At 38.3% G+C, this 26,936-nt stretch overlaps 1 protein-coding gene across 9 annotated transcripts in view; it reads left to right on the forward strand.

Annotated features, from left to right (window-relative positions):
* Window positions 1–26,936, forward strand: part of EYA4 (EYA transcriptional coactivator and phosphatase 4) — a 367,222-nt gene that overhangs the window by 268,704 nt on the left and 71,582 nt on the right. For 6 of the 9 annotated variants that reach the window (XM_061428024.1, XM_061428025.1, XM_061428023.1 and 3 more), the window contains exons 4-5: window positions 19,728–19,852; window positions 21,925–21,993. In XM_061428024.1, the coding sequence (XP_061284008.1) occupies window positions 19,728–19,852; window positions 21,925–21,993 (194 nt within the window). The remainder of the gene's footprint in view (window positions 1–19,727; window positions 19,853–21,924; window positions 21,994–26,936) is intronic. The other 3 variants (XM_061428029.1, XM_061428031.1, XM_061428030.1) reach the window with 1 other exon arrangement.

Here is a 26,936-nt window from a genome sequence, read left to right on the forward strand (position 1 = left end):
GAACATTAATGGCCAGATGTGACGTGAAGAAACCAGGAGAGAGTAGTTGTATCAGTTAAGATGGTTTCAAGTGCAAGTAACAAAGAATCTGACTCACCAAGCTTTAAACAATAAGGTAATTTATTGGTTCACATAACTGGAATTCCAGAGGTTGACTGGCATTAGACTGGTTGATCCAGGTGCTCAATAACTTAAGAAATCACTTTACTTTGTCTCCTTTTGCTCTGCCTTCCACAGTTTTGAATTTGTCCTAAGACTTTTTCTCCCCTGGGGATAGAATGACGGGAGGCCAGGATTGCAGTAGGGTAGAAATCAACAGTCTACTCTCCCTCATTCACATCCAGCTGAAGACACAGTTTGAATCTGGAAGCTCTCCTATAAGTGTGAAGAAGAATGTCACACAAGTCTCCAGCAAAGTATTCCTTAGGTCCCATTGGCACAGTATGCTGCTGCTGCTGCTAAGTCCCTTCAGTCATGTCCGACTCTGTGCGACACCATAGACGATTACCTTACAATTCCTGATACAGTCATTAACTGGGAAGATTAGACTGCTGTCTCCTGGAACTGAGAGTAGTCTTAGCTTTCCCTGATATGCTGACCTTTGTTCATAGAAAATAAATACCTGAACAAAAATTAAGATTCTTTTGGGTGAAAGGAAATGAATAGAAAGTGGTGAACCCATAACCAGGCAACAGAACCACTACAGAAGTATTAGATCAGCCTAAGAGGAAGAATTTTTGAGGAGAAGTCATTACCAGTGTGAAACGCCAAAGAGGCCAAACCAAGAATTAAAGAAAAAAGCCCATTAGGTTAGGAATTACAAGGAAGTGAATCTGAATAGACTCTGGAAACTGACTGGAGAGAAGATGACTGTGAGGTGAGAAAGAAAATATGAAACACAGACTCTAGTTTGAAGATTCTGGGTTTTGAAAGGAAGAATAGTGATTATATAGCAGCTAGGTGGGAAAATAGTAAGAGGAGTGGCGTTTTGCAGCCAGCAATTAATGTTTCAAGTCAAGTCCAGATTCTGATTAGATTCTGTGGAAGGCTAGTCCAGTGACCAGTTGTATGAACTTAGTCAACTTGTCGAGCTCTCTTGAGTTCTCATCACTTTGAAGGGACAAAAAGGCACCTGTGGTACTTTGTTTTTAACCTCACAGAGTTGTTAAATTTCAAAAATATTAAGAAAGAAAATATGTAATTTTTATTTTAGGTGATTGTGTATATGTGTATTTAGGAGAGATTTTAAATGCTGTAGTTCATTGAGGCTTCAAAAAATACTTGTTTGGGGACAGAAAATAGAACAGTTTTTCTTTCAACCTCATTATTTGCTGCTGTGGTCTGAATATTTGTGTCTCCTCAAAATTCATATGTTAAAATCGTAGCCCTCAAAGAGATGGGCCTTTAAGAGAAGCTTAGATCATGAGGGTGGCACCCTCATGGATGGAATTAGTTCCCTTGTAAGAGACTCCAGAGAGTTCCTTTGCCCCTTTCGCCACATGAGGATACAGTGGGAAAGCACAAAACGTGGACCAGGAAGTGGCCCAACCAGGGAAATCAACCCCACTGGCTCCTTGATCGTGGACTTCCTAGCATCCAGCCTAAGAGCAATACATTTCTGTAGTTTGTAGACTAGCCATTTTGTGGTATTTTGTTATAGCAGCATGAACATACTAAGATATTTGATCTTAAGCTAAAATTTGAATTTTGTAAAGAATATAAGAAAATGTTTAATTTCAGGTAAAACTGTTACTTAAAATATAGAAAGCACAGTACTTGACACATGCTAAGTGTGGGAAGTGTTAGTCACTCAGTCATGTCCAACTCTTTGCAAACCCATGGACTGTAGCCTGCCAGGCTCCAATATCCATAGGATTTTCCAGGCAAGAGTACTGGAACAGGTTGTCATTTCCTACTCCAGGGGATCTTCCTGACCCAGGGATCAAACCCAGTTCTCCTACATTGAAGGAGGATTCTTTACCTGAGCTATCAGGGAAGCCCTCATTACATAATTATTCATTTACTCTAGTCTTCCAAATTTAAAGTTGAAAAATACTAGCGATTCTGTCAATCAGATTGTAAAATTCTTTGTATTTCAACTGTATTTTTTAATTATCAGAGAGTTGATTCTAAAAAACAATAGAACTGTGCCACAGAAAATTAGTGATATTGAGGCATGTGACCAAGCCTAGGTAACTAAGAGTAGGTCTGTCCATTGAAATTACTAGAAAACCTATTCGTACATTCAACAACTATTAATTGAACACTTATGTGCCAGGCACAGTTCTAGGTCCTAGAGCTACAGCCCTCTTCTCTCATGAGCATACATTCTAGAGGCAGAGACAATTAAACAATACATTAATATATACTGTATCAGGGGAGATAGGTGCCTTGAAGTAGAGTAAAGCGGTATTGTACATGGCATAATTATAGTATACATTGGATAAATTATATCTATGGTATAAATTGGTAATCACTGGGTGGGGTTGTTGCTGAGGAGGACACAGAATGGGTCTCTGAAATAAGAGATACCTGAACAGAGGAACAAGACAAGGAGGATGGCTGGGGAACTGAGCTCCAGGGAAAGGGAACATCAGAGGCAAAGACCCTATTGGGAGCTTGTTGGGTATGTTTGAAGATGGGCAGGTCAGGGCTGGGGAGAAGGGGGTGCCGTGGACTGGAGGGGCTCTATGAGTGAGGGAATCACTTGGGAACCAAGGTCAGAGAAAATGGGGCATCCGTGTATCAGGTAAGGAAGTGACTTGAAAGGCCAGGTGAGGAATTAGAGAATTTCTCCAGGAGGCATGGGAAGGCATTAGAGGGTTCTGAGCAGAAGTCGAACTTGGTTTGAGTTGGTTATTACAAACCTCTACCCTAATTACCATGGGGAGAAGAGGATGTCCTCGGCCAAGTGTGAAACTGAGAGATAAAAACAAACACAGCTTTCTTTTTTCCTTTTAAATTCAGAATAAAAATTAAGCTACTTATCTAAAGAAGTTTGTCTAAGTAATGAAAAGGACAAAAAAAAATCTACTCTAAAAAATAGATAGTATTTGGTTTGTGGTTATTAAGATAGTAACTCTTCATACAGAACTATTCCAACAGACACTAGTAAACCATTCTATGTGCAGTCGTACATATTTGGGAAACCTTGTTTTGTAGCTGGTAGAATAAGAACACTCTCCCCCTTTAACACCAACAAACTACAACAGATTATTGAATTTAGTGTCCTAAAAGGTCATGACATTGTGCCATTTTACTGTAAAGAAAATGACATAGTAGGTATTTTTGGCAAGCTTTTAGGAACTGTTCGATGTTTTAAATTCAGAACATTGTGTGTTCCCCTTAAATGTTCATGGTTGGAACACATTTAACTTTATGCAATATTGAAAAACCTTTTTGGCAATGAGACTCATAGCACAGTGATCTCAAAGCTCCTCTCACCTATATTTTATAGGCTACACAACAACTGACTTCAGAATTTAGGGGCAGTCATCTCTGTTTTCCAGGCAGAAGTTATAGAGTGATTTTGGTTTGGAAAACAAGAAAAAGGAAAGGTTGCACGTAAGCCTAACAAAATCCCATTCAATGTGCCGGATGTCTTTTGCGACTGTAGAGCATTATTCCACACCCCCAGCTTTTGCAAACCACCCATCGTTTCCCCAGGGACCTTAACAGATGAGGCATTGAATTCTCTGCAGTCAGTGTTACCTCCCACCTGGGAAAAAGACAGCCCTGTAATTGAATCCCAGCATATGCATTGTCATCCCTCCTGCCTGCCCCTCTGGTGCTACAGCAAATTAAAAGATCTCAAAGGCTCAGCCTGTCTTCCAGCTGCCAGCCCCCGGTAGACATGAGGGAGCCAGAAGGGACCAGGTGGAGCAGTTTTGAGTTGCACTAGACACCCAGCACAAGGGGGTTGGCTGTAACTTCCCAATGAATATTTATACCAACCCCATTTCTCATCTTGCTCTTTGGCATGGATCAGAGCGCTGAGCTCCTGCTGATTTCAAGGGCCCTGCATTGTGTTTGGACCTGCTCCGTGAAGTATTACGTCAGATGAGCAATGGGTCCCAGGTTCCTATCACTAAGATGGCTGGTTGACTTTTTTTTTAATGGAGACTATCATGTTATGGGGTCAGAGGACTGGGGCAGTGGGGGAGTTCCCTGGCATCTTCTGGCTGTTCATATGCTGTGAATCACGCATAGCCTCAACCACTGCTTTCTGTAGAGCAGAAGTTGAGTTGATTGTATCAAGACCACACAACCCCCCAGATGGGATACGGGCATATTACTGCATTTTCTTTATCATTTTCTTAGAGGTTTTATTTTTGTTTGCTAAGATCAGGCACTTATCACAGGGCTCCCTCCTCACATTTCAAATTCTGATCCTCTGTGGCAGGTGCTAACTTCCTTGCGTTCAAACTGAATGGGTAGAGTAACCTCATAAAGATACAGAATGTCTTGGCATAGAAAGAGTGCAGAATGCCTGTCTGTGGAAGACTTGCAGTGTTATTTCAAGAGGCCTGTAAACCTGAGAAGAGATTTGGAAAACCATCTACACACACAACCATTAACTTTTTCTAGGTAGTAGATCATAGACTTAGATTCCTGTTCCTGATTCCCTTATTGTTATCTAATAAAGCACATGCCTTATGTGCATTTTAGCATCAGATTTCTTAAGAGAAGTCACTTTTCTTTGTTTCCTTGTATGATGCAATAAACTTTAAACCAGTGATAAAAATGAACTTATTTACAAAACAGAAACATAGAAAACATACTATGGTTACCAAAGGGGAAAGGTAGGGAAAGAGATAAATGGGATAAATAAGGAATTTGATATTAGCGTATACCCAGTACTATATATAAAATGGAAGCAATGAGGACCTACTGTGTAGCACAGGAAACTATACTCAATATTTTGCAATAATTTGAAAAAGAATATACATATGTCTCTTGCCTGGAGAATCCCAGGGACGGGGGAGCCTGGTGGGCTGCCGTCTATGGGGTTGCACAGAGTTGGACACGACTGAAGTGACTTAGCAGCATACATATGTCTGTATATATACACCTTTGCTGTACACCTGAACCTAACACAGCATTGTAAATCAACTATACGTCAGATCAGATCAGTTCAGATCAGTCGCTCATTCGTGTCCGACTCTTTGCGACCCCATGAATCATAGCACGCCAGGCCTCCCTGTCCATCACCATCTCCCGGAGTTCACTGAGACTCACGTCCGTCGAGTCAGTGATGCCATCCAGCCATCTCATCCTCTGTCGTCCCCTTCTCCTCTTGCCTCCAGTCCCTCCCAGCATCAGAGTCTTTTCTAATGAGTCAGCTCTTCTCATGAGGTGGCCAAAGTACTGGAGTTTCAGCTTTAGCATCATTCCTTCCAAAGAACACCCAGGGCTGATCTCCTTCAGAATGGACTGGTTGGATCTCCTTGCAGTCCAAGGGACTCTCAAGAGTCTTCTCCAACACCACAGTTCAAAAGCAGTTCACAGTTCACAATTCTTCGGCGCTCAGCCTTCTTCACAGTCCAACTCTCACATCCATACATGACCACAAGAAAAACCATAGCCTTGACTAGACAGACCTTTGTTGGCAAAGTAATGTCTCTGCTTTTGAATATGCTATCTAGGTTGGTCATAACTTTCCTTCCAAGGAGTAAGGGTCTTTTAATTTCATGGCTGCAGTCACCATCTGCAGTGATTTTGGAGCCCAAAAAATAAAGTCTGACACTGTTTCCACTGTTTCCCCATCTATTTCCCATGAAGTGATGGGACCGGATGCCATGATCTTTGTTTGCTGAATGTTGAGCTTTAAGCCAACTTTTTCACTCAATGAAAATTAAAAAGTAAAATAATATTCTAAATCAATCTCAAAAAATAAAATTACATTTTTAGATACTTAAATGTAAATAATTAGAAAGCAGGCTGTGATCATGAGAACCCAGCTTAAGTTCTCCAAGCAAAAGCTGTACCAGAATAGCCTGACAGCAATACCAGAAAAGAGGAACAGAAGCCTGTTTTATGCTTAATACATGCTATTCAACAATATGTGTCTTAAAGCCTCTAAATATGTGCTAAGTCACTTCTGTTGTGTCCAATTCTGTTCAACCCTATGGACTGCAGGTCATCAAGCTCCTCTGTCCATGGGATTCTCCAGGCAAGAATACTGGAGTGGGTTGTCATGTTCTCCTCCGAGGAATCTTCCTGACCCAGGGATCAAACCCACATCTATTATGTCTCCTGCATTAGCAGGCAGGTTCTTTACCCATAGTGCCACCTGGGAAGCTTGAAAAATAGTACTGCTAGTAGCGCAATAGCTATTTCCCAGTGATGTATATCTAGAAATATAACTCTAGTGCCCTCTTTAAGTACATTGGAGAAGGAAATGGCAGCCCACTCCAGTGTTCTTGCCCGGAGAATCCCGGGGACGGGGGAGCCTGGTGGGCTGCCGTCTATGGGGTTGCACAGAGTCGGAAACGACTGAAGTGACTTACCATAGCCCTCTTTAAGAACTGTCCTTAATATTGGCCTGTTCAACATGTTTATTGTGATTTGGCAATCGATGCATGCTAAGAAAGTTTATAGGTGTCATGGCACAGGAAAGAGTGCTTTGAACAGCAAATTTGGAATCTAACAGGACAAGATGAAATAATGGACTCAGTCCAACAAGCTAGCATTTAAGAAGAACACATGAAAAGCTATTCACTTAAGTTCCAAATGCCAGCTACAGGTGTTGTGGTTGAGAGAAAAGAAGGCTGTAAAGCATTGTGTGGGATAAATCCTAGGGGTTTGGTTGGCTGGGTTTCAGTGTATGTTCATACCATAAAGTGTCGTCTGATAGCAAAGCTAGTGTACTCTTCAGGCTACATTGATATGTCCAGAGTTATGGTTGTAATCTTCCTGTTGTATTTTGTACATTTAAAAGTTCTGAGTTGGGACATTCCTCTCTGATATTTGAAGGGCAGTAATGGGCTCCAAAATCACTGCAGATGGTGATTGCAGCCATGAAATTAAAAGACACTTACTCCTTGGAAGAAAAGTTATGACCAAACTAGATAGAATATTGAAAAGCAGAGACGTTACTTTCCCAACAAAGGTCCGTCTAGTCAAGGCTATGGTTTTTCCAGTGGTCATGTATGGATGTGAGAGTTGGACTGTGAAGAAAGCTGAGCGCCGAAGAATTGATGTTTTTGAACTGTGGTGTTGGAGAAGACTCTTGAGAGTCCCTTGGACTGCAAGGAGATCTAGCCAGTCCATCCTAAAGGAGATCAATCCTGGGTGTTCATTGGAAGGACTGATGCTGAAGCTGAAATTCCAATACTTTGGCCACGTCATACAAAGAGTTGACTCATTGGAAAAGACTCTGATGCTGGGAGGGATTGTGGGCAGGAGGAGAAGGGGACGACAGAGGATGAGATGGCAGGATGGCATCACCAACTCAGTGGACATAAGTTTGAGTAAGCTCAGGGAGTTGGTGATAGACAGGGAGGCCTGGCATGCTGTGATTCATGGGGTCACAAAGAGTCGGACACAACTGAGTGACTGAACTGAACTGAACCGAATGGAAAAGACTTCCCTGGTGGCTCAGACGGTAAAGCATTTGCCTGCAATGTGGGAGACCTGGGTTCAATCCCTGGATCTGGAAGATCCCCTGGAGAAGGAAATGGCAACCCACTCCAGTACTCTTGCCTGGAAAATCCCATGGACGGAGGAGCGTGGAAGGCTGCAGTCCATGGGGTTGCAAAGAGTCAGACACAACTGAGCGACTTCACTTTCTTTTCTTTCTTCTAATGGGAAAGGAAGTTTAGACTTGCCCTATGTTAATGGGTTACATTTCTTCTAGGACCAAAGTTGCCTGAAAAACCACGTATGGAAAACTTTCTGATAATAAGAGTGAGCTAAAAATGAAATGGGTTGCCTCTTAAGAAAATGATTTTTTTGATACTACAGGTTTTCAAATAGGTTTTCAAATCTAGCATTTATTGAAGGTGTTGTAGAAGTAACTGTAGTGATAGCTAACCTTCATGACTTCATAGCCTTCATAGTCAGTTTTTCCAGTGGTCGTGTATGGATGTGAGAGTGGGACTATAAAGAAAGCGGAGCCCTGAAGAATTGATGCTTTTGAACTGTGGTATTGGAGAATACTCTTAAGGGTCCCTTGAACTGCAAGTAGATCCAACCAGTCCATCCTGAAGGAAATCGAAATCAGTCCTGAATATTCATTGGAAGGACTGATGCTTTGGAAGGACTGATGCTACAGCTGAAACTCCAATACTTTGGCCACCTCATGCGAAGAGTTGACTCATTGGAAAAGACTCTGATGCTGGGAGGGATTGGGGGCAGGAGGAGAAGGGGACGACAGAGGATGAGATGGTGGATGGCATCACCAACTCGATGGACAAGAGTTTGGGTGAACTCCGGGAGATGGTGATGGACAGGGAGGCCTGGCGTGCTGCAATTCATGGGGTTGCAAAGCATTGGACACGACTGAGTGACTGAACTGAACTGAACTGAACTGATGCTGAAGCTGAAACTCCAATCCTTTGGCCACCTAATGTGAAGAACTGACTCATTTGAAAACACCATGATGCTGGGAAAGATTGAGGGCAGGAAGAGAAGGGGACGACAGAGGATGAGGTGGTTGGATGGCATCACTGACTCAATGGACATGTGTTTGAGTAAACTGCAGGAGTTAGTGATGGACAGGGAGGCCTGGCATGCTGCAGTCCATGGGGTCACAAAGAGTCGGACATGACTAAGCAACTGAACTGAACAGAACTGACCTGAACCTTCATGAAGATACACTGTGTGCCGAATTCTACGTACTTTGCATGTATGTCTTATTTAAGACACTCAGTCATCCTCCGGGGTATCATTACCTCCATTTTTGAGCATAAAGTCCACCGATTGGTAAATGATAGGGATGGAGTTTAAAACTCAGGTTTCAGCCTATGGGGGCTTCCCCAAAGGCTCAGCAGATAAAGAATCCGCCTGCAATGCAGGAGACACAGAAGGTGTGGGTTGGGGAGATCCCCTGGATGGCAACCCACTCCAATATTCTTGCCTGGGAAATCCCATGGACAGAGGAGACTGGCAGGGTACAGTCCATGGGATGCAAAGAATCAGACACAACCGAGCACATGCACATTGAGTTGGTAGCGCAGGCCCTTAACGCCACACTCACAGCCTTGTGCATAAAATGATGGTATGTTTGCATTCAAGGACATTGGCTGTCCCTGGAGACTCTGAAATTCCATCATTTTTATAGAGAGTTGTCTTTATTTTGTATATTATTCTAATCAGTTACTCTTTTAAAGTCAATATTCTAGCATTGGAAAGCCCTCATTTATTCATCTAGTAAAATGTTTGATTCTTATTGGTAGAGTTTTTTTTTTTTCCTTAGAAAAAGAGTCTGTATATTTCTTGGTGTAATTAATGATATTAGATGTTTTGATTGTGGCCTTATGGCTTTATTCTTTTGCTTGCTAGAGGGAAATAATTTCCTGCTTCACTAACCATGGTTTGTAACCGATCTAGCAGAAACTTGAGTCCTGTACTATGCAAATTATGGTTGAAGAATTCATTGGGCTTGTTTTGCCTTTGTTTTCAGAGTAAAGAAGGAGGGTTCTGAAAACCTAAATTTAGAGAAATACTTTAGAGGTACATTTTATAAATATTTGCTCACATTTCATAGATCGGGGGAGACCATGTTTTATCTGAATAATCTGTTAGCGTCATAGTGAAGAAAGGGCCAGAGCTGCAGGACTCAAGTAAGGAAGAGCTGTAAGGAGGCCCTGGAAAGGAAGGACTGTAAAAGTGTCCAGAGAACAGTGTGTCCATGGCTTTCTTTGCTGTTATTCCACAGCCTGAGGTCACTCTGGCAGACAGGTCATTTGCACTGCAAGCATTCAGGCCTCGGGGACAGGCGTGAGATCACCGGCAAGTTGCAAGAACAGCTCCCATTATTCATGGCCCACTTCCCTGATCCTCGTTGATAGGGGTCTTCTCCCTCCTATATATCTTTTTCTCTGCAGCAGAGCCCATTTTTAATGATGTCTGCTCAAGTGGGCTAGTGAAGGCCTCCTTCTGGGACGGTCTGGCCATCCCATCAGTGACATAGACAGTGTGTAGCTGAGAGCGTTCACATTTCCATCCTAACTTCCAGGACAGAAACTGGCTCTGGGCTGCAGCTGGGACAAGGGTTTCTTGGCTTATCTGAAATGTGTTGGTTTAAGATGGCCAGAAGTGCTTTTTTCCAGACAGTGGGAACTGGTACCCAGTAGTCACATGCCTATGACTTCCGTCTGATCTAGGTTGACCAAATGGCCTTATCATATTATTTTCTTGCACAGTGGTTTTCTGTACCCATGCAGAGCACCTTGCTTCCCACCCTCTTGCACATGCGTGTACACATGTGTATATACATGCACACACACCCTTCACTCATTTGAGAGCTCTGACATTGCACATGCAGATATGAAAACTTCCATACACATTGACATCACTGTGCTAATTCCCATCTCCCTTCACCTATCTGCTTTCTCTCCCAGTGGCCTCCAAGCTCTCAAAAGATACTTTTGGATTCCTAGATATGTCCCTAGAACTTGCTGGATGCTCAAGCAGTGTTTGCTAAACTAGAGCACACTTGACTCCAAGTAATTCAAATCATTTCATCTTATTTCATTATTCATCCTTAGCACTCACTATGTATCCAGCATAATTCTAAGTGTAGAAGGAAAAGCAATGAATAGAAAATACCCCCTGCGCTAACCTACAATCTCATTAAAATAGAAGCTGATTTTCTTATTCTTATTTTTTCAATACCAAAATCAAGTCGATTACATTCTTTGTAGCCGAAGATGGAGAAGCTGTATACAGGCAGCGTAAACAAGATCTGGAGCTGACTGTGACTCAGTCATCAGCTTCTTATAGCAAAATTCAGCCTCAGACTAAAGAAAACTGGGAAAAACACTAGGCCAGTCAGGTATGACTTAAATCAAATCTTGTATGACTTTGTAGTAGAGGTAACAGATTCAAGGGACTAGATCTAGTTAACAATGTGCCTGAAGAACTATGGACAGAGGTCCGTAATACTGTACAGGAGGCAGTGAACAAAACCATCCCAAAGAAAATGAAAAGCAAAAGGCAAAATGGTTGTCTGAGGAGTCTTTACAAATAGTGGAAGAACAAATAGAATCAAAAAGCAAGGGAGAGGGAAAGATATATCCAATGAAATGCAGAGTTCCATAGAATAGCTAGAAGAGAAAAGAAGGCCTTCTTTAATGAGCAGTGCTTAATAATAGAAGAAAACAACAAAAGGGGCAAGACTAGGGATCTTTTCAGGAAAATCGGAAACATCAAGGGAGCATTCTGCCCAAAGATGGGCACAATAAAGGATAAAATGGTAGAGACCTAGTAGATACTGAAGAGATCAAGATGAGATGGAAAGAATACATGGAGGAACTGTAAAAAAAGATCTTAATAAACCAGATTACTACGATCGTCTGGTTAGTCACCCAGAGCCAGATATTCTGGAATGCGAAGTCAAGTGGGCCTTAAGAAGCACTGCTCTTAATAAAGCTAGAGGAAGCAATGAAATTCTAGCAAAACTATTCAGATCCTAAAGGATGATGCCATTAAGGTTTTGCATTCATTATGTCAACAAATCTGGAAGACCCAGCAGTGGCCACAGGACTGGAAAAGGTCAGTGCTTATCCCAATTCCCAAGAAGGATAGTGCCAAAGAATGTGCTAGCTATTGGACAATTACACTTATCTCCCATGCTAGTAAGGTCATACTTAAAATCTTGCATGCTAGGCTTCAGCATTGTGTGAACCAAGAGCTTCCAGATGTCTAAGCTAGATTTAGAAAAGGAAGAAGAACTAGAAATCAAATGGCCAACATTTGCTGGATTATAGAGAAAGCAAAGGAATTTCAGAAAAAAACATCTCTCTCTGTTTCATTGACTATGCTAGAGCCTTTGAATGTGTGGATCATGACAAACTGTGGAAAGCTCTTAGAGAGATGGGAATACCAGACCATCTTATCTGTCTCCTGAGAAACCTGTATGCAGGTCAAGAAGCAACAGCATCCTGTATGGAACAACTGATTGGTTCAAGATTGAGAAAGGAGTACAACAGGGTTGTCTTCTGTCACCCTGTTTGTTTAACCTATAGGCTGAGCACATCATGAGAAATGCCAGGCTGGATGAGTACAAGCCAGAATCAATATAGGTGGAAGAAATATCAGCCACCTCAGATATGCAGATGAGACAACTCTAATGGCAGAAAGTGAAGAGGAACTAAAGAGCCTGTTGATGAGGGTGAAGAAGGAGACTGAAAGAGCCAGCTTAAGACTAAATATTAAAAAAAAAAAAAAAACTAAGATCATGGCATCCGGCCCCATTACTTCATGGCAAATAAAAGGGGAAAAGGTGGATGTAGTGACAGAATTCCTCTTCTTGGGCTCCAAAATCACTGCAGATGGTGACTGCAGCCATGAGATGAGAAGACAATTGCTTCTTGGCAGGAAAGCAATGACAAACCTAGACAGTGTGTTGAAAAGCAGAGACGTTACTCTGCCAGCAAAGATCTGCATAGTTAAGGCTATGGTCTTCCCATTGGTCACATATGGACTGTAAAGAAGGCAGAATGCCAAAGAATTGATGCCTTTGAACTGTGGTGCTGGAGAAGACTCCTGAAAGTCCGTTGGACAGCAAGGGGATCAAACCAGCCAATGCTAAGGGAGGGTCAACTCTGAATATTCACTGGAAGGACTGATGCTGAAGCTGAAACTCCAGTATTTTGGTTATATGATGTGAACAGACGACTCATTGGCAAAGTCCCTGATGCTGGGAAAGATAGAAGGCAAAAAGAGAAAAGGATATCAGAGAATGAGACAGCTAGATGGCATCACCGATGCAATGAACATGAACTTGGGCAAACTCTGGGAGATGGTGAGGGCTTTCCTGCTGGCTCAGCTGGTAAAAAGTCCGCCTGCAATCGAGAGACCTGGATTCGATCCCTGGGTTGGGAAGATTCCCTGGAAAAGGGCATGGCAACCCACTCCAGTATTCTCCATATGGAGAATTCCCATGGACAGAGGAGCCTGGTGGGCTACAGTTCATGGGGTCGCAAAGAATCGGACACGACTGGACAACTGAACAATTTTTTCAGCTAGTGAAGTGTAAGTCATTCAGTCATGTCTGACTCTTTGTGACCCCATGGACTATATAGTCCATGGAATTTTCCTGGCCAGGAATTTTCCTGGCTAACTGTTTTCTTCTCCAGGGGATCTTCCCAACCCAGAGATTGAACCCAGGTCTCCCACATTGCAGGCAGATTCTTTACCATCTGAGCTATCAGGGAAGCCCTTTTTCAGCTAAGGAGAATTAAAAGGTTTGTTTAACATTTAAAAAGGAAGTTATGAGAAAAGCAAATGCCTGAATGCTTGTCCACAAATGCATTCTGATGGTCAGAATGAAAATTGGCTAGTTAAGTAGACCTTGAGAGCGTAGGACACAGAGCCCTGCATACATACTGTCCACTTTGTGCAAGAGAAAAGCTGTCATGAGAGGGAATGCCTTTGAAAGTCTAGGATGCTTTTGCATTTCTTGGGTCATGAAGAATTGATGGAATCTCAGCCTGGAAACAAACAGGCTATGACTCATTACTAGGGTCTGTGCAGAAGGAATCATGGTTTCTGAGTTCAGTAAACTCTAAATGCACAAATATAAAGCATACTCTTCTTGGGTTTTGAAGAGAATGTTTAAGTCTGCTAGAAACAAATTCCACCTATGCTACAGATAATGCAGACAAGAACCAAGAAGACAGCTTCATGTAATAGGCAAGTCTTCTTTCTTTTCTTTTTTTTTTAAAGAGTTTTTGTTTTATTGTTGTTTTGTTCTTGTTGTGTTCCTATTGTCCAGAAAGATGCTAGTATTCACGTAGCGTTATGACATGGGTAGAAAATGGTATCATGGAAGGAAAAAGGGGGCACCTTTATACATACATACATACATTCCTTTAAAAATTCTTTTCCATTGTGGTTTACAACAGGATATTGAATATAGTTCTCTGTACTTTTAAAAAAGGGATTACCTTTAAATATGGTAATGTAGATTTGGCAGAGTGGATGCTTATATTGAGTTTAATAACTCTTGAAAACCACTCAAAATGTTTCATTGCAGAAATATGCATTCCTGATAGTGATTTCACAATATGAAAGAATTAAAGTTACTTAAAAGAAAAATGGGAAACATACAATGTGACAGGAAGAACCTGTGCTCTGGCATCAAATAGATTTGAGTTCCAATTTTACTGCCACTACTTTCTATCTACAAGGTCTTAGGCATTCTGTATATCCTTCTTGAGCCTCAATGTCTTTATCTATAAAATATGGAAAATAATAGGCACATCAGTGTGTTAATGTAAAGATTAGTAGAGAGGGTATTTTTGAAGTACCAAGCATAGGCTGTGTCTTACAGTATGGACTCAGTAAAAATAGCATGTAATCAATTTTCTGCTGTTGCACTCTAAGGTAAACTTTATATTTTATGTATTACCTTGTAAACAAATTAGACTTAAAAAGGATCTGAAGTTTAACATACAAAAGAAAGCACAGGAATATTCTTACTGTATAATTGATGGCAATAATGCGTGCCTGTTCTCTAAAAGCTCTATTAATTGTAAGATATCTCAAACCCATGAAAATGAATTCAAGCAAAGGGGACTTACTGTAAAGATTCAGATAATTGCATTTTGGATTCCTGGAAACTGGAATGTAAGATACAAAGGCAATTTTTGCTTTGCTTTGCAGGAGGGACCTCTTCCTGCTTCTCTCTGTGATGCGGGCTTCATCCTTTCATTCCTGACTGATTTTCCTCGCTTCCTCTTTCATGTCGTTCACATTGGCTGTGAGCCACCACACTACCTTGCAGCTTCAGTAATACCACTGACCAGATGCTTTCCCTAGAACCCCCACTTTGAATTCATCAAAACCCAGCTAACAAGTTCTGAGAAAATTTTCCAGACTCTCTAACTTCACACTGATTTCTGTCTGTTCCACTCAGTGGGCTCTTAATGTACTGTTGTTTTCTATGCACAGGAACTGCTTTCTCATTTAGAAATAGGTCTAAATTTATATCATAAATTTCTTGAGGGTAGGACCATGGTTTCTCCACTCAGCAATCCTAACACCTGAGACAGTACTTTGCACATTATAAGCAATCATTCATTTGTTTGCTGGGAGGGGGCTTCAGGATGGGGGTCACATATATATATCTATGGCAGATTCATGCTGAAAAATGGCAAAACCATCACAATATTGAAAAGTAATTATCCTCCAATTAAAATAAATTAATTAATAAAAAAATCTTTATGTTGGTTTCATTCAGAGAAAATAAAATCACAAGCATTAGTTGTTTACTATAACTAAGCCCATTATCAGGAGTATGAGACCTCTGATACTTTTGGGGGTTCCCACTATTCTCTTGTTCTCTGTGTCTTTTTTATCTGGTTGCTATAAAGCTTTCCCTTTATCTTAAGAATTTGACTATAATGTACTGAAGGTTTGGTTTTCTTTTTCTCATTTGTTGTGTTTCAAGGCTTTATGGGTGGCTGTTTATTATCAAATTTGGCCATTATTTATTCTGAAATTATTCTGTTTCATTCCCTTCCTTGCTTTCTGATAATATCCCACAAGTTACTATTCAGTTGCTAAGTTGTCTCGGACTCTTTGCGACCCCATGGACTGCAGCATGCCAGGCTTCCTGTCTCCTTCACTGTCTGACAGAATTTGCTTAAACTCATGTCCGTTGAGTCAGTGATGCCATCCAACTATCTCATCCTCTGTTGCCCCTACTCCTCCTGCCCTCAAACTTTCCCTGCATCTGGGTTGTTAACAATGAGTTGTCTCTTTGTATCAAGTGGCCAAAGTATCTGAGCTTCAGCTTTAGCATCAGTCCTTCCAATGAATATTCAGGACTGATTTCCTTTAGGATTGACTGGTTTGATCTCCTTGCTGTTCAAGGGACCCTCAAGAGTCTTCTCCAACACCACAAATCGAAAGCATCAATTCTTTGGTGCTCAGCTTTCTTTACAGTTAAATTCTCACATCCATATGTGACTACTGGAAAAACCATAGCTTTGGCTAGATGGACTTTTGTTGGCAAAGTGATGTCTCTGTTTTTTAATACACTATCTAGGTTTGTTATAGCCTTTCTTTTAAGGAGAAAGTGTCTTAATTTCATGGCTTCAGTCATCATCTGTAGTGATTTCAGAACCCAAGAAAATAAAGTCTGCCACTGTTTCCACTTTTCCCCCATCTATTTGCCATGAAGTGATAGGACCAGACGCCATGATCTTAGTTTTTTGAATATTGAGTTTTAAGCCAGGTTTTTCATTCTCCTCTTTCACCTCATCAAGAGGCTTTTTAGTTTTTCTTCACTTTCTTTTTTTCCTCTCTGCTTCAGTTTGGATAATTTCTACTGGCTCAGTTTCATATTTACTGATTTCTTTTGCAGTATCCTTATAAGTCCATCCAAAGACTATGTTTTAATTTAATATTTATTTATTTTCTATTTTATAATTTTCATTCTAGAACTTTCTTTTGGGTATTTCTTGGTGTTTTCATATATTTTCTATAAGCAATATGTAGATATAATAAATACAATATTATAGATATAATTCATAATTATATGCATATAGAAAATATATGGGCTTCCCAGGTGGCTCAGCAGTAAAGAATCCCCCTGTGATGCAGAAGCTGCATGAAACACAGGTTCTATCCCTGGATCAGGAAGATCCCCTGGAGGAAGGCATGGCAATCCACTCCAGTATTCTTGCTTGGAGAATCCCATACAGAGAGGAGCCTGGCGGGCTACAGTCCATAGGGTCACAAAGAGTCAGACACAACTGAAGTGACTTAGCATGCACACATGCACATAAAATATATATGACACATATGTATTCATGCATATATGTATTTATATACATGACACATATATATATATGTATATACCTTGTGTGCATATCTTTTCCTATAATTTTTTTATACATACAAAATAGTTTTTCAATCCTTGTTTGTGCATTCCAAAACCTAAGTCACTTGCAAATCTACTTCTTTTTACTGTGTTTTATCTCTGTTATGTGTACTATAGTCCTGCTTCTTGTTATGACTCAAGAAGTCATCTGAACATTATGTACAAAATATTTATAGTATTCTGAATATTATGTATTTGTAGTCTTCTGAAGATTATGTCCAAAAAGCCAGTAGAGACTGAAGCATGATATTTGTTTTGTTGTATTTCTCAATAAGTCTAAATCTTTGCTCTGGCTCGCAGTGAAGGTGAGGGTCTGAGCATTCAGATTCCTCTTGGAGTTGAGTTGAGCTGAAGAGACACTGAATAGCCCAGCTTCCAACCTCCTCTTTTGATAGTTCAGTATATGAACTAGAGAGACATTGACGTTTCAGACATTTTTGGTCTATATTTTTATTCAGTATTAGTATCACCCTTGTACCTGTAATTTTGATAAATTCAATCATTAGTTCTAATAGGGTTTTGTTTTTCTTTAATGGATTTCTCAGAATTTTTTACATAAACAATTATGTGCTCTGTGAATTAACCTTTTTTACTTTTCTAGGCTTTACTCCTTTTATTTATTCATTCTTGTTTTCTCCCACTGACAAAGAATGCTGATAAAGTTGTGTTGAAGTGGAAAAAAGATATCTTTGCCTTTTCATATCTTTTCTATAAGCAATACATAGCTATAATAAATATAATATTATAGATATAATTCATAATTATATGCATATACAAAATATATTGGCTTCCCAGGTGGCTCAGCAGTAAAGAATCCGCCTGTGATGCAGAAGCTGCATGAAATACAGGTTCATCATTAGTGAACCTGTGAGAAGTAACTCAGTATTTCATCATTAAATATAATAAAAGATGTAGATTTTTCAAGAATGATCTTTATCATATGGGAGGAAAATGCTTCTTTTCCTAGTTTGCTGAGAGTTGTATGAATGGATGATGAATATTGTGAAGTGGTTTTTATACCCATTGAAAACATATTCTGTTAATATATTGGATTGCATTTTTTGATTTTCAGGTGTTAACTCAGTTTGAATTCTTAGGATTAAACACACCTGGTCATCATATATTATTCTTTTTAGTACTGGATTTTATTTGATTATATGTCAAATATGTCAAAACTATATTTTCACCTATGATCATGAGAAATATAGATCCATAATTTTTTTTTCTTGGCATTTCCTTTGGCAGATTTTGGATCAGAATAATTCTGGTCACATACAATAGAGTAAAAAGTGTTACTCCTACTTTTTCCAAAAGAATTTAAAAAATATTGTTGTTATTTTTCCTTAAATGTCTGCTAGTATTCACTAATGAAATCATTTGGACCTGGAGATTTTTTCGAGTGTTTAATTATGTATTCAATTTAATTGTAGGACAGCTTGTAAAAGTTGTTAGCCGTTTTTATAGTTTATGTTCTTTTAAGAAAGTCTGATTTTATCTAAATTATTGAATTATTTGGCATAATGTTGTTTATAATATTCTCTTACCATTTTTAATATCTTTAGTATCTCGAATGATCAAACTCTGGATTTGTAAGTTGTCTATATTGTTCATAGATTTTGTTTCAGCGATTTTTGCTTTTTATTGTTTCCCTTCTTCGACTTACTTTGGGTTCAACTGCTTTTCTTTTAGTTTTCTTAAGGTGGGAAGATCGTTCTTAGATTTTAAATCCTTCTCCTTTTCTTATGTAACCATTAAAAGGTATATATTTCTCACTAATGGAGAAGGAAATGGCACCCCACTCCAGTACTCTTACCTGGAGAATCCCATGGACTCCTCCGTCTGGCTCCTCTGTCCATGGGTCACAAGAGTCAGACACGACTTAGCTACTAAACCACCACCAACCATTTCTCACTAATCACAGCTTTATTTGCATACAAAAAAATTTGATCTGATTTTTCCTAAGACTTTATTTTTTAGAGCAGTTTAACATTTACAGCAAAATTGAGAAGTAGGTACAAAGATGTCCCATCTACTTCTTACCCTACACGTGTAACCTCTCCTGTTACCACTCCAGCCTCACTCGCCAGGATGGTGCATTTGTTACCAAGGATGAACCGACATTGTACATAGTTTACCTAGGGGTTAACTCTTAGTTTTGTACATTCAGTGGGTTTGAATATTGTATAATGACACTCATCTTTCATTACAATATAATACAGAGTGATTTACACTGTCCGGAAAATTCTCTATGCTCTGCTGTTCATCTCTGCCCAGTCCCACTCCTGGCAACTATTTTTATGCTGTAGTTGTCATATATTTTACTTTTATCTTCTATTATCAGTTGGACAGTTCACTCTTTCATGGGTTAAAAAAATATAAGATAATTTTTTTGTATTTACTTAAATTTACCTTTCTGTCACTCTTCATTTCTTCCTGTAGATGTGAGTTGTTTTTTTTTCCCCCGGTTATTACAAATAACCAATGAATCTATCATGGATGCTTTACTTATTTATTCATTTTTGATGGACTGCCATGTTCACCTAGTTAACAAAAAATTCTTAGCTATGGGTTTCAATTCCTGTTATTGTGAGACCACATGCATGTTCAGTAGAGTGATTTATGTAGTTTGTTAAGAAATCACTGCTGAAATTTTCAAATTTATCTCTAATAGGTCTATGGAAATGCAGGACCTAGCAAGTCCTCATCCTCTTGTTGGAGGTGGTGATACTCCTGGAAGCTCCAAATTGGAGAAAACTAATCTCAGCAGCACTTCGGTCACCACAAATGGGACAGGAGGTAAGTGTACAACCCTGAAGACACCCTGAATCACATTGCAATGTTTGTTGTAATTTTACATGGTAGAAGTATGCTAGTAAGTAAATATCTCATTAGCAATAACATCAGAGTATTATATACTTAGTGGATTATTTGTTGTTCTGTTCATTTTCTTGATATTTTTGCTCCTCCTCTATAACTGGAAATATTCAGAAAGAATAGATAGCCCTGAGCAACATTTTAAAGGTTTTTAGCAAGGCTTTCTTTTTGTATTTGCCCTTGTAAATATTTTTTAAAATGTACAAAATGTGTCCAAAGGATTTACATTCTGATCTTAACACACCCCCCCTCAAAAAAGAAATTATGCTAGTTTTGGGGTTTATTTTGAATTTTAAGAGAAAGCCTGCTCCAAAATTGTTCTTAAAAATGGTTTTGAAAATAGAAAAATGTCCATATCTGCTGCATTTTCTTTTCAAAGAGAGAAATACCTAACATGTATTTAGAATAGAAATTGAAATTTTTTTCAGACATCTCATTTGATTAGCTTATAATTATGTCACAGCATATGGCAACAATATCAACTGTTTAAAATATTCCACCCTATTGCTATTATAAAATACATTCAACTTGTAAGAAAATATGATCTGATATTTGCATCAGAATATATATATATGTATATATATATATATATATATATATATTTCAAAAGCCTATACATATATACGGACTTCCCTGATGGCTCAGATGGTAAAGCGTCTGCCTACAATGCGGGAGACCCAGGTTCAATCCCTGGGTTGGGAAGATCCTCTGGAGAAGGAAATGGCAACCCACTCCAGTACTCGTGCCTGGAAAATCCCAGGGATGGAGGAGCATGGTAGGCTACAGTCCATGGGGTTGCAAAGAGTCAGACACAACTGAGCGACTTCACTTGTACATATATATGGGCTTCCCTGGTGGCTCAGATGGTAAAGAATCTGCCTGCAGTGCAGGAAACCTGGGTTTGATCCCTGGATGGGGAAGATCCCCTGGAGAAGGGAATGGCAATCCACTCTAGTCTTCTTGCCTGGAGAATCACAATGGACAGAGGAGCCTGGCAGCTGCAGTCCACAGGGTTGCAAAGAAATGGACACAACTGAGTGACTAACACTATACATATATACGCACATATATACACATATATGGGCTTCCCTGGTGGCTCAGAGGTTAAAGCGTCTGCCTGCAATGTGGGAGACCTGGGTTTGATCCGTGGGTTGGGAAGATCCCTTGGAGAAGGAAATGGCAACTCACTCCAGTATTCTTGCCCGGAGAATCCCATGGATGGAGGAGCCTGGTGAGCTACAGTCCACAGGGTCGCAAAGAGTCGGACACGACTGAGCCACTTCACTTCACTTCACTTCATACACATATATAAGCTGCATTTTAAATTATTCACAGTTCTTTTGAAGTTTTGTAGATTTAGTTGTTTTCATTAATGAGTGAAAAATTATTTGAAAATTATTTTAATTTATAAGCTATTCATGTTATTAGATATTAGCAAAGCATTTGCCACATCATATTTTCTTTTAAATTTATGAAATTTATACACCTCTTTACACTTATTTTAGAATAACTGTGAACTCTAAAATTTTCTTTGTAGAGTTGTGTGGATTGCAACTTGCCTGTATTTAATCATTTTTTTACCCAAAACCCTTTGTAAATTAACATTTTCCCTGTTTATAGTGTTTATCTGTCTCTAAACATGCATCTATAATTTCAGCTAATTAATTGTAGGATTGCAAATTTATAGGATTTTTTAGTGATAACTTGTGGAGTAAGAACATTTATATTTAAACCTTAACTTGGATGTAAATAAGAGATTTTTAAAAAATCCCATGCACTCTGAAATCAGACCTGGAAGGTCACTAATCATTGTTCTATATATATTTAACTGAGCTAAACAGACCTGATAAACTAAAATGTAAAAATTATGCCATGCAGTTGTAATTGTGGCAAGAGGGCCAGAAAGCAGTACAAGCATCAGTGCCACTGATGACTGTCCTCGTACACTGAGCAGGCATTCCAACAATGAACCCCTATGCTGTTCCTGTTCTCAGGGGACAACATGACTGTTTTAAACACTGCAGACTGGTTGCTGAGTTGCAACACCCCCTCCTCCGCAACAAGTATGAGAGATGATGGTACACTGCATGTGTTTGGATGTGTGGATTTGCCCTTCTGGTTTGCTTCCTGTTGCTGTTTCTGTTTGCACTCCCTTTTCTGTATTCAGTTCTTATAAAAAGAAAAGGAGACATGAACACACCTTTTAGTTGTTTATTGATAGTTGGCTACATTTTTCATATCAACTAGTGTTCTAATCTTGGGTCAGTGGTGTTCTTTTCTTAGGTTTTTCATAATTTTCACAAATGGCTGCATCTATTACTTTTCTAACTACTTATCTGTTCATTATATGGTAAGAATTCAGCACAACTGTCACGTTAATAAGAGCAGTTGAAGCAGATTGTGCCTATGTATAAATTCAGTCTCCATAGCCTGTGAGTGTGTATGCTCAGTTGCCCCAGTCGTATCTGACTCTTTGTGACCCCATGGACTGTAGCCCTCCAGGCTCCTCTGTCCATGGGATCCTCCAGGCAAGAATACTGGAATGGCTTGCCATTTCCTCCACTAAGGCATCTTCCTGACCCAGGGATCAAACTCATGTCTCCTGTGTCTCCTCCACTGCAGGAGGATTCTTTACCCACAGAGCCACCTGGGAAGCCTATAGACTTTCATAAATTAAATTCATAGCATGGCAGAAAGATATTTTATATTTTGTAGACTTTAATAAACATTACGATTAAAATGCTTAAAGTAATAATAACTTTTAAAACTTACCATTTAAAAAATTTCCAGTAATGAAAGCTATATTTTTAAAATTATAAGTTGTCTCTTAAGATGTTTTGAACTATAGATGTTAGCTACAGTCCTTTATTTACATATATATGATATAAATATGGGTTTCTCTGGTGGCTCAGTTGGTAAAGAATCTGCCTGCAGTGCAAGAGACGTGTTTGATCCCTGGATCAGGAAGATCCCCTGGAGAAGGAAATGGCGTTCTACTCTAATATTCTTGCCTGGGGAATCCCATGGACAGAGGAAGCTTGATGGGCTGCAGTCCATAGGGTCACAAAAAGTCAGACATGACTTAGTGACTTAACAACCACCAATATAATACACTTTCTCCAAAACCAAAGGTTAAACTATCAAAATTTAAAAATTAAAACCATATAAAGCTTCTGTGGAATCACCCAATTCTTGGATTAAAAAGAAGAGCTCAGGACGTGTTAGAAATGTGCATTACAAGCAAGCAGCTGGAATAGCCACAGTTTGCCTGGACCTTGCTGTATGTAGATTAAATTTGATGTATGATCAGTGAATGAAGAGAACTCCGTTATGCCCATTATTTAAATTTTTATAATTTTAGTTTCTTTTTTTTCAATTCCACACTTAAAACATACTTTTCATATGTAAAAATATGTTGCCAGAATTTAGTTCCTCTTAATAATAACTCAAGGGTTTTTTCCTGTAAACAGCCAGACAGGAAATGTTTTAGGCTTTGTAGACTATGCTGTCTCTGTCTCATCTGTGCACCTCCATCACTGTGCCTCAGAAGTAGCCATAGGCACTACAAAAATGAACAAGAGTGGTCAGGTTCCAATAAAACTTAATTTATCAACTCTGAAATTTAAATTTCATTAAATTATCATGTAACAAAATATTCTAATTTTCATGTTTTTATAAACATTTAAGATTTTAAAATCATACTTAGCTGTTATTCTATTCTAAACTATTAACATAACACACACAACTTTATAATAGTGAATATATATAATCAATATTTAGTAATTTACATCTAATTTCCAACAGAAACATTTTTCTAAGTGTAAAACATCAAGTTTTCCTGGTTCTTTGTATTAATGTTTAAGAGTTGTGTGACCATATGGGAAAAACAAAGATTTCTGTGTCAGGAGGGCTATGGATGTGAAACGTGGTAATGTATTTACCAGCTGTGTCTTCTTAGACAAGTTACTTAACCTGTCTGAGTTTTAATTCTTTTCTATAAAAGGAAGCTAGTAATACTTCACTGGCAAGGCTTTTGTTTTAAATTATATAATGTATGTAAATTTTTGGTAATATAAACCAGCTTCCCAGGTGGCTCAGTGGTAAAGAATCCGCTTGCCAATGCAGGAGACACAGGACACATGGGTTCGATCCCTGGGTTGTGAAAATCTCCTGGAGGAGGAAATAGCAACCCACTCCAGTATTCTTGTCTGGAAAATTCTATGGACAGAGGAGCCTGGTGGGCTACAGTCCATGGGGTTGCAAAGAGTTAGACATGACTGAGCATGCACACACACAAATCAGTATAATCCCTTTTCTTTAATTAATAATTCATTGATAATTAGGCAACAGTTTTTAAGGAAAATATAAACATGCAGTGTGTTAAAAGACTGTCCAATGCTTAGTCAAATAATACATTTTCTTCATTTAAAACATGTAAATTGGCCACAGAGGCAAAGTTTTAGTAATTAAATGTTAAGTATACTTTATTAATGATAATACAATTTTATTTATTTATTTATACATGTATACTTTATAAATTTAATTTATTTGTATATATCATTGACATAATTTATTTATAAATTTTAATCACATAATATAGTTTATTATATCTTGGTGGCATAATGATATGAAATAGTCAGAATTTAAATGACTCTTTATGCCATGTATTTGTAACATAGCTAAGCATGTGGTGCACATTTCCCATTGAGAGTAAACTATTTTATTTATAATTCTGGATTTTACTGATGGAATTAGATTACTTTATAAAATTATTATAATAAAACAAAAAGCAAAAGCTAATTTAGTGACTTTTCAAAATCTTTCCATTAACTCTAGATTTTCAAAAAGATAATTTTAATAGTTTTTACTAATATGACTACCAATAGTATCACCTTAATATCCCACCATACTACCTTGGTGCTATATAAATATATTATATTATTCCTTAATTTATAAGGGTTCATCACCTTAATCCTAATTATATAATAATATCTGCAGATTTATATTGGAACCTAGATTTTCCTTTCAAATCTTTGTCACTTGTTAAATTGTTAAAATGAAGAACTGTCAATAAAAATAGAGTAAATACAATCATACCTTGGCATATAGATCAGTGGTCAACAAACTTTTTTCTGTCAATAGTCAAATAGTAAATATTTTCAGCTTTGCCGGCCATATGTCTCTGTTGAAACTCAGCTCTGCTTTCATTGCACAAAAGCAGCCATAGACAATATGTAAACAACTGAGCAGGACCATATTCAAATAAAACTTCATCTGTGAACACTGAAATTTGAAATTCATAGAATTTTCATATATCACAAAATATTATTCCTCTTTGATATTTTTTAACTATTTAAAAATATAAGGATCATTCTTAGCTTACAAGCTATACAAAGCAAGCCATTGGGTAGATTTGGCATGTAAGGTGTAGTTTGCTGATCCTGATACAGATTCATGTATGTTATTTCATGTGTCATGCTTCATGTGTTTGCATGAATATGTATGTACATGCATGCCAATCATGTGAAAAGTTACTTCCATATATAAGATTCTAATTTCCCTAATAGCGTTAAGATACATCATTAGCTTACTTTATATGCAAAATACTTAGATTCATTGGAAGTTCTTAGGATACGGTCTAAATGTGAATTTTCACTTTCTCACTTAAAATATATCAAGTTCCTGTTATATGCCAGGCTCTGTGCTAGGAAATGGAAACCCAGTGACCTATAGAACATGATACTGGCCATCAAGGGACCAAAAGTCTAGCAGAGGGAAACAGAACTGAAAATAATGAGTGCATAATGTGTTCAAGGTGGGTGCACAGCAGAGGGAGGGAATATTTGATTCTACATGGAGATTAAGAAAATACTTCAAAGAGAAGATTTGGGGGAACCAGGATCAGACATTCTGATCAGGTTTATGGTATTTTCTATATTTGAAATCTATATAGCATAGAAAAGGATCTCCTAGAATTTTTAGTATATAGATGATTGGCTCACATGGGATGAATTTGTTTCTGAATATTAAATGTCTGTGCAGTAGAACCACCTACTGTTGTGGCTCTGCTCTTTTAGATTTTCTTTTTGCAATGAAAGCTATAAATTGTAAGCATCATCAAATCATTTTATAAAGCTAAATAGTTTACAGATATTTAAAATGAAAGACACTTGATGCTCATAGGTTTTGAAATGAAAAAATTGATTTAGAAAAACATAAATCATGAAACTGGTAGGCAACATTTCTTTCCCCTCTGTTGAATTGTAAATTTTATCCTTCCTGAACTAACTTTTCCTGAAATTCTTTCCTGAATCTAAACTATCAGAGGTGGCTATGCAATATTTTGTGGTCTAGTTTAAACACAGATTTCTGAGGATAACATGTGAAATGTAAATTACTTGGGTCACCTCTGTTTTAAGGATTAATTAAGCCTTATATTGTAACAAATGAACATGAGCCTTGAGTTATGATAATAGACTTCCCCTAAAAATAATTAATATATATTAATTTTGTACTTGAATTCTGAAGATAATCTGAGGTGACAAGATTAAGTTTGCTTTGAAAGTACTTGCATGAGGTTATGGAAGAGGTTGGGATGAAAAGAGAGAAAATCAATGATTCAGTAGCCATAGCTGACACCTGACAATAATCACATGCAATTTTGATTTAGTCCATAGAAATCAATTATTTTTAAAAGTTAAAAATAAAATTAAATTTTATTAGTATAATAAAATTATTTTGACTTTTTTTCAGTATTTGGCTTTATGAAAAACATCTAAGTTGCAAGTGGATAACTAGTGTGGAGGGGGCCTGGCAATACAATTATTTTTTGAAATAATGGTTCTGTATAAAATACTACATGTATGTAGCTTTTTCATCTCACCTTTTGGGAAATGAACCCTTGAATTACATATATGGAGCATGTAGAAGAATAAAACCACAAAACTCTCTAACCTAAGGACTAAAATATGACTTCTGCTTTTTAAATCAAAATGTTTATTTTGTA

Source organism: Bos javanicus, chromosome 9 (assembly GCF_032452875.1).
Source record: "Bos javanicus breed banteng chromosome 9, ARS-OSU_banteng_1.0, whole genome shotgun sequence".
Taxonomy (NCBI): Eukaryota; Metazoa; Chordata; class Mammalia; order Artiodactyla; family Bovidae; genus Bos; species Bos javanicus.